At 60.1% G+C, this 13,560-nt stretch overlaps 1 protein-coding gene across 7 annotated transcripts; it reads right to left on the minus strand.

Moving 5' to 3' along the window:
- Window positions 1-1,977: 1,977 nt before the first annotated feature.
- LOC127393154 (interferon alpha-inducible protein 27-like protein 2) lies at window positions 1,978-9,962 on the minus strand. 7 transcript variants are annotated; one of them, XM_051637980.1, is made up of 7 exons: window positions 6,008-6,663; window positions 5,669-5,730; window positions 5,254-5,292; window positions 4,881-4,931; window positions 4,609-4,767; window positions 4,094-4,204; window positions 1,978-2,087 (listed from the first exon to the last, which is right to left on the minus strand). In XM_051637980.1, the coding sequence occupies exons 1-7, from the start codon at window positions 6,082-6,084 to the stop codon at window positions 2,020-2,022; spliced, it is 567 nt and encodes a 188-aa protein (XP_051493940.1). In that variant the 5' UTR covers window positions 6,085-6,663; the 3' UTR covers window positions 1,978-2,019. The 7 variants fall into 7 exon arrangements, with proteins under 7 accessions (XP_051493940.1, XP_051493934.1, XP_051493936.1 ...); XM_051637977.1 differs by lacking the exons at window positions 1,978-2,087; window positions 6,008-6,663 and adding exons at window positions 3,446-3,986; window positions 9,930-9,962; XM_051637973.1 differs by lacking the exon at window positions 1,978-2,087 and adding an exon at window positions 3,447-3,986.
- Between the last annotated feature and the right edge of the window lie 3,598 nt (window positions 9,963-13,560).

The following is a 13,560-nucleotide window of genomic DNA, read 5'->3' on the forward strand; positions in this document are numbered from 1 at the left end:
GTCAGTGCAGCTAAAGTTCACTCTGATTTACGAGATGGATTTTTTTTTATCTTGAAGGTGAAAAATAGATGCTGCTGCCATGGAAGTCATTAGTGCTCAGCTGATGGTGCTAGTCTGGCCCAGGGAGTGGTGCAAGCCTGTAGAATGGTTTTAAGAGTCATGAAGGCTCAAAGGGGCCCAGGCAGCTTGGGTTCTTTTAGCCACAGCACTTAAATTTCCATCAGACAAGAATATTCACTGAGCTAACAGTTTTCACCACAGATACAGTTTTAAACCTGAAATATCTTAGGCTATCATCTGCTTGGAGGGAAAGAGGAAATTTACTACAATTGAACAGTCAGGTATACAAAGCATCCAACACCAGATCTTAAGTGACCAAGTGCACAATGTTCACAAACACGAACTGGGTCCAGCTTCCTGGTGCTGGGGCTTGGTGGAGGCTGCAAGAGCCTCGTTAGCCCTGGGCCCTGAATTGTGTGGTCAACTATTAGATATGCCAAGGAACAACATGCCTGGGGTCTGAGCTCCACAAGTCTGGGACTTGTTAGACTCTGCTACATATTTGTAACAGAAAAAAGCCAGAACAATTTTAAAAGGTCTTTCAAACTACTGGGAAACAGGTGTCTTCCTTTAAGAGAAGGGTGTGGGTGACAAGTCTTGACTTTGTCCCCAGTTAAGCCACTGAATAATTTTACAGCCCAGGATCCAGTGTACACATCACTACTGTTGTATAGATAAAGCCTCATGTTTGGTCCCTTGCCCATGTGTACCTCGGTTGTTCCCATCTGTCAATTGGCCAGACTTTCCTACCTCGTTTGGGCATTATGAGGCTGAATTCTGTAGGAACCTTTGCAGCCCCGTGATGAAAGGTGCTATATAACTGCAAAGTGTTACTTTAAAAGATTTAAATAGGTCACCAGTGCATCATAACCTATATTAAAAAGATTTTTTTCATATATGAGAATTTATAGAGTTCAATGTATGGTATTAATAAGTGAATTATTGAGACCCCCAAAAATAGTTTTTGTTTGAATCGTATCTGTATTCTGGAAAAGTGATTAAAAAAATTTAACCTTAATAAAAGGCTACATCCTCATTTCCTGTATGATCTTGGAATCTCAGTTTCAAAGCAGAATCTCTCAGATATTAGCGGGGGGGATGGGGCAGGTGTTAGTTGTTCTTAAGGCATCACTAAAATAGCAGCTTAATAGCTTCACGCAAAGGTTTGGTCTGTCCCATGTGGCTGAAAAACAGCTCACACCGAGCGTTGCTCCTGGTTGAAATGGAGATGGGCCTGGAAAACACACCAGGATTGCAGGCAAAGAAAGGACTTGAGTGCTGATGAAATGTTCTGGGCAGCACGAGTGAGAGTGTCCAAAATGATGCACACCCTGGGCAGCCATGATCACCACCAGGCATGGGAGGGTCCAAGGGAGAGTATTTGTTTTAATGGGTCCTTAATTTATTATTATTTTTCTTATTATGACTGTTCATTTTTGTTCTGCAGCTCACACATTCATACCATCATTAGAGGCAAGCTGGGTTTGCACAGGGACAGCTGGTGTTCACTCCAGGAGACAGGGAAAATTGGGACTAGGATTAGGAATGCTGGCGTGTGAACAGCAATAGTGCTAGGGAAGGCCTGTGTCTGCTTGTTGACTAATGCTACCACTCAACGCATTTACTTTAGGTAATTAATTACACAGAGCAGAGGAAGTGAAACCCAGCTGATTGAGAGGGACAGCCCCGTTCACCCCTGCTCGGGACACAGTGTGGCACACGTGCCACATGCCTGTCCAGGCTGCCACTTGTCACCACGCACAGCGGGAGTTAGACACGGTTTCTCACACACCTCTCGCCAGCCTGGCCAGGTGGCAGGGGCAGAGGGTGGGACTGGAAGCAGTCTGGGGCTGTCCCTGCACCACTGCCAAGCCCAGGCACTGGGGGTCCCGGCCACACAACAACCACCACCACACCTGCCTGCAGAACCACCTTTATTGGGTTCAAAGCGCTCCTTGCTCAAGCAGATCCGCAGCTCTTAGGAGGGAGCAGAGGGGTTGGGGGGTCTGAGGCCCAAGCTGGGGCACCTCTTTGGCTTCACTTGGCTTTGTCACTGCAACACGGACCGGTCATGGTCATTGCTGTCATCGTCATTGCTGTCATCGTCATCGTTGTTCTCGTTGTTGTCACTGTTGTCCTTCTTGTCACTGTCGTCCTTCTTGTCACTGTTGTCCTTCTTGTCACTGTCGTCCTTCTTGTCACTGTCGTCCTTCTTGTCACTGTCGTCCTTGTTGCCCTTGTCATCCTTGTCTTTCCCAGTGGGCACCAAGGAACCAACTGCTGCACCAGCTGACACTAGCCCAACTTGGGTACCAAGCGAGAGACCTGCAGCTCCTGCAAAGACAGACACGGTGCCCCAGGAGCATCGGCCCTGGGTGCTGAGGGGCAGAGCAGCCAGCAGAGAAAGCCAAGGACCTCTGCTGACTGTCCCGAGAGGTGGGCCTGGGCGTGGACTCTGCTCCCTGAGCACAACCAGCCCCTTCCAGCCCCCACCAGCACTGCCAATGAACGCAGGTGTTGTTCTTGGCAGAGGAGCAGACCTGCACGGCCCCCGGGGTCCTCAGCCTCAGGTGCCCGACCCCAGCAAGTCCCGACTCTTCCCACCACATCCCAGCTTTCTCCCTTCCCCGCAGTTTTGGGTGGTTTGGACTGATGATGGTTCCAGGGCTGCTCTGGCTCTACCAGCACATAACCCTGTGGGGACACGCCCTGCTCAGCTCCCTGCCCTCCCCACTCACCGACCGACTGCAGCACGGCCACGGTGCTGCCGGCAGCCACTCCTCCCCCGTTGGCTATGGCAGCTGCCGACATCATCTTGGCAGCCAGGGAACCGGCGGCGATGCCACCTGCTGTAAATCCCATCGCAGAGACCACCGCTGGGATGGCAAATACCAGCCCTGCAGGCAGGACATGGTGGTGTCAGCGTGGTCTGTGCCACCCACATCCCCCAGCCGGGGAGTGGGCCCCAGCAGCAAACCCAAGCACTGCTCCTCTGGTGTCTGATTCTCACCTACTCCAACAGCGGTTCCAGCAGCGGTTCCAGCAGCAGCTCGGAGTGCTTTTTTCACCCCTAAGAAGGAAAAATGGCAGGCAGGAGGGCAGGCAGGAATAGCTTCGCTCAGGAGGGCTGGGCACCCTGTGCCCGGCGGGGCAGGGGCAGCGAGGCTGGCAGCAGCCCCCCTGGGACGAGCTGGCTTCAATCACCCCTGGCCCCTGCTGCCCCCCGGAAGCGGCTAGCCAGGATGGGAGGAGACGGGAGAAGAGGGGGATCCCGGGGTTCCCACCACCACGGCTACCCTCCCCACCCTGCCCGCCGTACCTTCCATCCTTGTCTGCGCCCTGCTCCCTTTGCCCGCTCCGCACTCCCGCCCTCCTGCCCCGTCCCCCCGTCCCCGCCCCGGGGCCCCTCCCAGCAGGTGGCGGGGGAGGAGGCGGAGATCTGCGTTGGGGCGTCTCTGTGTGCGGGGTCAGGTACGTGGAGGGGGCACGGGAGAGATGCTGGGGATCCCAGCGGGGGTGCTGGAGGGTCGCAGTGGGGGTCTGGGATGGGGAGGTCACGGCAAACATCGGTGAGGGTCCAAGGCTGGAGCAAGAGAGGGTGGTGCAGGGTCCCGGGGCCAAACCCTCCCAGCTGGGGCATCAGTGGGCATCCTGGGACGGGCCCAGGGGCAGCTGGGTCTGCAGGGAGAGCCCCGTTCACCCCTGCTCGGGACACAGTGTGGCACACGTGCCACATGCCTGTCCAGGCTGCCACTTGTCACCACGCACAGCGGGAGTTAGACACGGTTTCTCACACACCTCTCGCCAGCCTGGCCAGGTGGCAGGGGCAGAGGGTGGGACTGGAAGCAGTCTGGGGCTGTCCCTGCACCACTGCCAAGCCCAGGCACTGGGGGTCCCGGCCGCACAACAACCACCACGACACCTGCCTGCAGAACCACCTTTATTGGGTTCAAAGCGCTCCTTGCTCAAGCAGATCCGCAGCTCTTAGGAGGGAGCAGAGGGGTTGGGGGGTCTGAGGCCCAAGCCTGGGCACCTCTTTGGCTTCGCTTGGCTTTGTCACTAGAAGAACCTGGAAACAGCTGCACCAAGTGGCCCCAGCATAGACAGCCCAACTTTGGCACCAAGCGAGAGAGACCTGCAGCTCCTGCAAAGACAGACACGGTGCCCCAGGAGCATCGGCCCTGGGTGCTGAGGGGCAGAGCAGCCAGCAGAGAAAGCCAAGGACCTCTGCTGACTGTCCCGAGGGGTGGGCCTGGGAGTGGACTCTGCTCCCTGAGCACAACCAGCCCCTTCCAGCCCCTACCAGCACTGCCAATGAACGCAGGTGTTGTTCTTGGCAGAGGAGCAGACCTGCACGGCCCCCGGGGTCCTCAGCCTCAGGTGCCCGACCCCAGCAAGTCCCGACTCCTCCCACCACATCCCAGCTTTCTCCCTTCCCCGCAGTTTTGGGTGGTTTGGACTGATGATGGTTCCAGGGCTGCTCTGGCTCTACCAGCACATAACCCTGTGGGGACACGCCCTGCTCAGCTCCCTGCCCTCCCCACTCACCGACCGACTGCAGCACGGCCACGGTGCTGCCGGCAGCCACTCCTCCCCCGTTGGCTATGGCAGTTGCCGACATCATCTTGGCAGCCAGGGTCCCGGCGGCGATGCCACCTGCTGTAAATCCCATCGCAGAGACCACCGCTGGGATGGCAAATACCAGCCCTGCAGGCAGGACATGGTGGTGTCAGCGTGGTCTGTGCCACCCACATCCCCCAGCCGGGGAGTGGGCCCCAGCAGCAAACCCAAGCACTGCTCCTCTGGTGTCTGATTCTCACCTACTCCAGTAGCGGTTCCAGCAGCGGCTCCAATGAGTGCTTTTTTCACCCCTAAGAAGGAAAAATGGCAGGCAGGAGGGCAGGCAGGAATAGCTTCGCTCAGGAGGGCTGGGCACCCTGTGCCCGGCGGGGCAGGGGCAGCGAGGCTGGCAGCAGCCCCCACAGACCCACCTGGCTTCAGCCACCCTTGGCCTCTGCAGAACCCCAGGAAGTGCCCAGCAGGATGGGAGGAGAGGGGAAAAGGGGGAAGCCCACTGCCACCCTTCCTGCCCTGCTTTACCACCCAAGAGGGGTCTATGTGTGCCAAGCAGCAGTGTGAAGCTGATTTATTCCCACATGGCATCAGCCAGCCCTGTGCCCACCTTTATCTTACCAATTGCTAAGGCTGTCCCCACTGAAGAGCCGACAATGTCTGCAACAAAGAGTGAGGGTGGTCAGCAGGCAGGGGCAGCACTGCGAGGGGCTCCTCCACCCCCTGCCTCCACCCCCAGACCACCTCCTGCCCACTGCAGCAGTATATGCCCCTTCCCAGGAGCATCCCAGCACCTCACACCACCAGGACAGCAGCTTGTGCCTTTCCAAAACACTGCAGAAGTGAAGGCCTTGTTGGCACAGCCCTGCTGCCCCCACCCCCAGCCCTGGTCCTGTCCCCGTCCCATGAGAACCACTTGCCCGAGGCCTCCTGTGCCCCCACTCAAAAGCAGAGGGCAGTTTGCTCTGTGCCTGGTGGCCCACAGCCTCCACACTGCCCTGCTGTGGAGCCTGTGCCCCCAACCCCCCCTACTTACTCATTGTGGGCTGACTTGGGGAGGTAGCTCCTGGAGAAAGAGGGTCTGATACGAGTCTGGTCCTTCAGGAAGCAAGAACAAGGGGGTGTGGGTGGCAAAGGTGCCAGCTGGGCCTTGCTGTCCTTCACAGGCACCCACAGCCCCCCCAAATCCCATCCTGCCTCCCCAGGACCCCCCGGCCACCCTACAAAAGCTGAGATCCACTCCCAGACCCCGTGTTTCCTCCCAGCCCTCGCCTGCCGCTCCACCAACCCAGCGGGGCGAGCAGCCACCCCCTTTTGCCCCCCTCTTGGAAAGGGGGTGCCATCCCCAAACGCCCCAACACCCTGACTCACTCACAATCCTCCGTCTCCGACCGAAAGGTCAGTGTGGCTGGAGGGAAACTTGCTGCCTGCAGGGGCCTCGGGTGATGTCATGGCAGCCAAATTCCAGGAAATGCTCTGCTGAGTTTCGGTTTCCCAAATTCTTGGATTATCTCAATGTTTACCCTTGGTGTGCCTGGCTCTGCTGGCGCAGGAGGCAGCTGGGCAGGGGGGCTGTGGCTCGCCCGTCCTCAGGATAGCACCCCAGGACTGCTCCCCATGGGGACCCCTCCCTGACCCTCGTGGGGGTGGGACGAGCGGGGGTTGTGGTGGGGAGAACAAGCAGGGCAGGAAGAGGCCCCAGACCCCCGGGCTGTGGCTGCTGGGGCTTTATGGGGCATTTCCCAACAGTTCAGACTTTGTGAAGCTCCACGGGTTTCAAGGAGGCTTCTGGGCTGCAGGGCCTGGGCAGCGCGGGGATTGCACCAGCCAGCAGCAGAGTCACAGCCCCTCCGGCTGCCTCCCCTGCACCAGGCAGCCTCACCAAACAGCCAAAGCCCCGTTTTGCAAACCCCCTTTCCCTACAGGCTGTGCCCACTACTCACCTCGAGTGCTCTGGGGTCAGGACACAAGCAGGACCCCCGGGCAGCAGCCCCCCGGGCTGGGGAGGTGAGGATGCAGTGGGTGCTGCGGTGCATGTGCCGCTGCAGCTGGTTGAAGGGGACCAAATCCAGTTGCAAGTTGATCTGGTTCCTTTTTACCAGCCCCAGGGACACACCATTTCTCCAGGAGCATCTCCTAGGCCCATGCTGGTGGGGGGGGTCCCAGCCCAAAAATACATACTTCTTAACATTCCATAACGCCGGCCGACTCCATATGGGCATATGAAGAAGTATGTAGGGTTGGGAGGGAGAGAGAGGCAGCGTGGGGCTGGGCACACAGGGCTTGGGGCCACCCCCCCGCAGGGCAGTGGGACCCTGGAAGGAGCCAGTGAAGCCTGAGGCTGGGCAGGGGCTGCAGAAAGACCCCCTGCCACCCCTGGACCCGGCCTCTGCCTGCACCCAGGTGCAGCCCCGGTGGTGGCACTGCCCATTCAGTCCCGTAGTGCCCGTGGGAATGCTGGACGGTGCCGCGGCCAGCGCACTGTGCCCGGAGCCTCGGCACTGGCCGCAGGGTGATCAGCCTGGCGACACGCCCCCCACCCGGTATTTTCGCCGGGGGTTGCCCTTTGTGGGCGGTGGGACACCCTAGGACATGGCAGCGGCTCGGCAGTTTGGGCTGCGGGGCACCATGAGGGGCTGCACAACCCCAGACAGGACCGTGACCGAGCGCCACGTCCCAGGAGCCTCACAGACGGCCGAGGTGGGTGCCTGCCCTCGGACCCGCTCCTGCAGGGGGGGCTCCCATCGGCCCTGGCTCTTGGCAGGGCTCCCCACTGCTGCTGCATCCCCTTCCCCCCCAGCACCCCACACAACCCCTGCAGCCCCTCAGAATCTCCCCCTGCACCCCGCACCACCCTGTCCCCCTCTCTCCTGCAGCCCCTGTGCCAGAGCAGCGGGTGCAGCTGGGACCAGCACCCGAGGAGGGGAGGATGCACCTGCCACTCCCCACCCTCTCTGCCCGGCTGATTTGCAAGGCCAGGAGAAGGACCCCGAGGTCAGACCCGTGCCCATGCCCTCCTCACCCCTTCCCCACACGGCAGGGGAGGCTAGAGATGCCCTTGCCCAGGGGAGGGGGGTTCAGCTGAAACCTCAGGTCCCAGCCCTGCCCCCTTCCAGCAAGGGGTGCACGGGGGGCCGGGAGGCGGCGGGAGGGACGCGGGGCTGGGCAGGCCCGGCGCGGCCGTGACTCAGCGCTGGGAGCCGCGGCCACACGCTGCAGCTCTGCAAGGAGCCGGTGGGTGCCAAGTACACACTCATCCCCCCCCGGCCCCGCTCACAGCACCCATAGGCAGTGAAGGTGCTGCTTGACGAGCCACCAGTCGTCACCACGGGACCACCAGTACAGCCACATCCCCCCAGGATGCTCCACCGGTACCCCAGGACCTCCCACATGGCTGGTCCCAAGGGACCTGGCACTGGGGACCCCATAGACAAGGCTCCCAGGACCCACACACCCAACCCAGCAGCAGTGGTGCAGCAGTGTCTGACCAGACCAGCATGCCTGGCCCCCCAAAGAAGCAGACTGAGTGGGTGTTGGAAGACTGGGGGCTGCAGAAACGTGACAACTTAACCCTTTGGGTTCCACCAGCCCCACAGCACAGCTGGATGCTGCCCCACAGTTTTGCTGCAGGGGTGTGGGGGACCCCAGGAGCCATCCAAGCTGTTGGGGCACAGGGGAAGCCGAAAGCTGGCAGCTGCACCCACCCCAGACCCTCAAAGCCAGAGTGCAGGGTCAGGCTCTCCCAGCCCAGTTCAGCTCCAGCCCCCTCAGCTGACCTTGGGCAGCCTCCCAGGGCTGCGGTGCTAGAGGCACCACAGCCCCATCCCGTGGCACTGTCCCCACAGCCCTTGGCTGGGCTCTCCTGGTGACCTTGGAGGACCACATCCAGCACTGCGGGATGCTCTCTGCATCCAGGGCACCCCATCTCACCTGATCCCAGCCCAGGCCACCCCTGCCCACTCTCAACATTCCTCCTTGCCCCTGCCCTGCCCCACCACCATCCCTGTGCCCAGACATTTCCAGTCATCAGCACAAGCCCCTCCACAGCCCTGGGGTGTCCCTACTGCTCCAGGCAGCTTCAAGCACCCCCAGTCCCAGTGCTGTCCTTGATGCCTGCAGACACGTACCCAGGCCAAAGTCCCCCAGGGAGCTCTGCCCTGGGCCAGTTCCTCTCCCACAGCTCCTCTGTGCCCCTATGCCAGCAAGAACCCCCTGACCTGGGCAGCCTGCAGGTCCCCCACCTGTCCCAAGAACAGCTCCCTGGCCCAGGCAGGACAGCTTGTGGGCATCAGGGGCAAACAGCCTTGCAGGGGGCAGGCAGAGCAGCAGGGGGGGGCTGTTGGAGCCAGCCATTGTGGCACCAATGTATTTGCAAGGCACCCAACAGCCCCAGCCTGGCTATAAAAGGAAGAGTCTTTTTTTCCCTGCTCCCCCCCAGCACCGCATGCCCAGCCATTCTCTGCAATCGCTGCCTTGCAGGGGCCTTTCCAAGTTCTGTTATTCAGCCGTGTCCCCCCAGCCAGCTCCCCCCTGGCTCATGCCTCCCCAGCAAACCCACTGCAGCAGCCACTACAGCTGCTGGGCCGCTTAAAAAAAAAAAACACAAGAGGCCCAGCAAGGAGAAGGGAGGTGGGTGCAAGGGGAGCGCTGGTGGAGGGTGTCTGGGGGACACCCTGGCCCCTGTCCTGCTGCCCTTTCTCCTGCAGGCATTACTCATTTGGGGGCTATGGGCACACGGCCCATGGAGCCCTGGTGCACCTACAATGGGGATCAGCACTTCCCCCCCATGCACATCCAAAATACGATGCTAAAGTGCCCAGGAGTTTGGTTTCCCTTTCCACCTCATCCTATCAGTGTGGGGTGTCCCCAGTGAGGGCACCCCTGCTCCCTGGGGAGGTGGTAACTGTCTCTGCTTTAGGGGGACCCCCACAGGCCGACAGGCAGGGCTCTGCCCCTCTACACTGCCCACCGACCCAGGCACCCACTACCCACCTGCAGTGGGACCTGCCAGGGGTGCCCCAGCGCGCCCCTGAACCCCACGGAGAGTTTGCTGCTGGCCCCGCTCCTCCGCCCGTGCTAAGCCCGAATGCTGCGGCTACCGTGGCTACCAGCCACCGTGACCCCGGCCCCGCAGCCCGGCTGCCCACGCTGAGCAGCTGCCGGGAGCCGAGCGCGGGGCTGGAGCGGCCGCAGCAGCATCTCCAGCCCCAGCTCGGCACAAGGTTAAACGCGGCGGCGGGGAAAGCCCCGCAGACCCCCCGCAGAATCCCCACCGCCCGCCCCGCACGGCCACTTACGGTTCTGGAGGTGACAGCGGCCGGGGGCTGGCTGGGCTGGTGGCAGCGGTGACACCGGGCAGGACCACGCGGCTCCTCCGCTTGCCTTGACTTTGCCACAGGACTCCTCCGGCTCGTCCGCAGGAGCTTGCAGCATCCTCCGGTTCAGCGGGAGAAGTTCCTCGCCAGGGAGGGAGGGATTTAAAGCAGACCCTTAAGCCTGGGATGCGGATGCCTCCGGGTGCAGGTGAAGCTGCCCGGCTCGCTGGGCACCCCGCAGCCCCCTCCTCACGTGCCCCAGCCCGGGGTTGGCGCCCCGCACACAAGCTGCACGGGTGATCTCTGCTGAGAAAGTCTCTCCCTCCCAGACGAGGCAGCCAGGGCTGCCACGGGCACACAGCCAGGCACCCCTGCCCCCCGCCAGCCACCCCTTGTCCCTGGGTGCCCGGTGGGGGTCCCGGAGCCATGCCATGGAGACAGCCAGCGTGCACTGCTGGGCCCAGCAGCAGCCTGGGGCAGCTCAGAGGGTGAAGTGGAGCTCATGGGGCACTTAGGAGGGTGAGACTTGTCACCACTGCAGCCACAGAGGCTACCCGAGGCCAGGGGGACCTCTCGGGGATGAGGATCCCTGGGCTGCCCCAGACCACCCACTCTGGGTGTCCCCAACACCCTCAAAGTGGCTGTTCTGGCATCTGGAAAGGCAAAGCCAGAGGGTACAGGGCTGCTCTGCCCCCCTGGGTCCTGCCGGTCCTACCTCTGCCTGCAGAGAGCTGGGGGGGCCAGGGGGAGACCCTGGCTGGGGGCCTCGGTGGGGGCAGATTGCTGGGAGACACCTGATTGTGGTTCCCAAAGGGAGAAACCAGGGAAGGCAGCACGGTGTCCCTCCCGCGGCAGCCCCGGCGCTCCCTGCCGGCCCCGGCGCCCTCCCCACCCCGGGTGCGCGCTGTTTGCCTGCTATTTTTGGCAGCCTCCTAAGAGCTCCTCTCAGGCTATTAATAATGAGAGTGCGAAATGCGTTTGGCCTCTCCTATATAAGGAAAGGTAGAGGCTTAGAGGCAGCTAAATATACTGGCGCGTGCGGGAGTGAGCAGGGAGGCTTTGGCACCGCGTGTGGAAAAGAGATTGTTTGAACAATGGAAAGATGGACTCACTCGGTGCACAGGGCCCCCCACGGATGGACAGACGGATGGATGGAGGGTGATGGTGTCCACTGGCCTTCACACCAGCACCTGCTTCACACCCCGGTGCCCTTCATAGCCCTGCTTGGTCAGGACGATCAGTGGGACCCTCTCCCCGTGCACAGCCCTGGCCCCAGCCAGCCACGCTCTGCCCAGAACAGCTGTAACCAACCTGCTGGGCCAGCAGAGACCCGGGGACAAACACCAGGTCTGTGCCCAGCCAGGAGGGATGTGCAAGGTGCTGGTGTTGGGGAGCAGGGTGGGCTGTGGCTGGGTGACCAGCTCCTGCTGCAACACAGCCAGCACAGGGTCACTCCAGCTGAGCCCCCTGCAAATCCTGACCTCTCCTCCCAGGGCAGAGACGAAACGCTCCTACCCGGGCTCTGCCCACCCTGACACAACCCTGGGGGCAGCTCCCACTGTCAGGAGCTATGCTGGGGTGCCAGCAGTGCCACAGTGTCCCCAGCAGCCACCAGCATCCCTGCAGTTCCCTTTGCTGGCAGAGGCTATCACAGGGGTGCTGCTCACAGCTATTACCTGCATTCATGAGCAGTTGTTACTGTAACCATCACCATGTCACCCCACGGCTGCAGGGACCTCCTGCCCGTCTGTCCATAGAGGCCGAGGAGAGCCCTGCTGGAAGAGGAAAAGCAGCAGCAATTCAGGGAATCCTAACGACAGCAAGGCGCTGGGGAGCAGCGCCAAATCCATGTGGTGGGTGCAAGGACAGTGCAAGCAGAAGGGTGAGAACGTGTGCGGAGACAGAAATCCCGTGCTCCCTCCCCAGCTCCCTCCCCAGGCTCCAGCAAGAGACGTTTTCCTTTTTAACTCCTCCCAGCCCCAGGCACTGATTGAGCAGGGACCAGGGGAGCCCGGGAGCTCGGGGTTGTATTTGCAGCTACACGGAGCCCCCCAGCTTGGTCAGTTGGACAGATGCCCTGGTCTCTGCCTCGGGCGCCTGTGGCACCGCAGTGACAGGGGCTGCATGCACACAGCTCCTTCCTCCAGCACTGATGGCAGAGGGGCAGCAGGTCTGGCTGCTCCCAGGCAGGATGCTGCTGGGAGACAGTGGGGCTACACCTGCCCTGATGCCAGGCAGAGGTGTCCTACAGCACCAGGAGCTGTCTGATGCCTGGGGAGGGTTGGGGTGGCTTTATTTTGAGGGCAGCTGCTGCTGCCCTTGCAGAGGCAGGGGGCTGCAGAGCCCAGATTTGGCTTCTTATGTCCTTAGGTGACATTGAGCAGCATGAACTCCAAGAGCTCCAGCACAACCTCTCAACCCTGGGAAGGGAAGTCTCCTCTCTCCTTCAAAAAATCTGTCCCTTGGAGCCACCAAGTCCCTTCTGGCTTCTGTGGTGCTAAAGCACATTCCCTACAGTAGCCAGCCACAGTGACAGCTGGGCAGCCTTCTTAATCTCCTTCAAGGACTCCACTAATTAATAAATGCTCTTCAGCTCCACTAAGAGGTAAAGTTATCCCTGATGTGGTTGCAGCTTGAGCCCTGATGCTGCTGCCATCCCACTTTCCAGTGAAATCGACAGCCAGGAAGAGCCCTGGGCAGGTCAGGGGACTCTGTACCTGCTCAGCAGGAGACCAGGGCCAAGAGTCACCGCAGCCTTAGGCTGAAAGTTGTCTTTAAGTAGCAAAGCTAATCATGGGCAGATAAACAGACCAGAGGGCACAGCACAAGCACAGGGCCCAGAGCACAGCACGTCCTGCTGCCCACACACAGCAGGTCTTACACAAAGAGCACAGTGGTCTTAGAAGGAACCGATCCACAGCAGAAACTGGAGAAAGAAGAAAGCTGAGCAGCAGCAAAACATCTTCCCTGTTTATTTGCAATAAACATTTTCTTTAAAAAATTACTTTTAATCTTGATCCAAGTAACACTGCAGTCAAACATCATTAAACCAAAGTTCAGACAGGTTGGGCAGTCCCTGCTACACACAGAAGAGTGAAGAGAAGAGCAAACTATTTTAAAACTAAAATGCAACATTTGCATCAAAGATCTTAACCAGTGTTTGAATACGTTAAAGAAGAAAACCAAAAATCAAGTGAAGCTGATGGTTCATCTAACAGATGTCTCAGCTTTCAACTTCCACACATGGGTAACTTGTAGCCAGTGATCCCTAATTGTGCAATCCTAATGCATAGCAATGCAGAGACTGTCCCAGCAAGGTCAGCCCCATGCTCAGGGAACAAACCAGCAGTGACAGAAGTGACACCACGGGGAGGAGCAGAGGGCAGCACATAATGCATCTGCTCCACGTGCACTTGCCTTGGGAGAGGTCTGAGGTAACAGTGCACTGAAGTGGACAATCTGCCCCATCCCCTGGGTCAGGGGGCTCCATGCTGGGCCAGAAGTCACTGCCTCCAGCCTGGGGGGGCTCCTCCGGCTGCAGCTGCTGCAGGTCCCTGCTTCTTGCAGCCCTGCAGCACCAAGGGTTAACATGTGGAGTGAGGAAGAGGGCAGC

This window comes from Apus apus, chromosome 21 (genome assembly GCF_020740795.1).
Source record: "Apus apus isolate bApuApu2 chromosome 21, bApuApu2.pri.cur, whole genome shotgun sequence".
Classification (NCBI taxonomy): Eukaryota; Metazoa; Chordata; class Aves; order Apodiformes; family Apodidae; genus Apus; species Apus apus.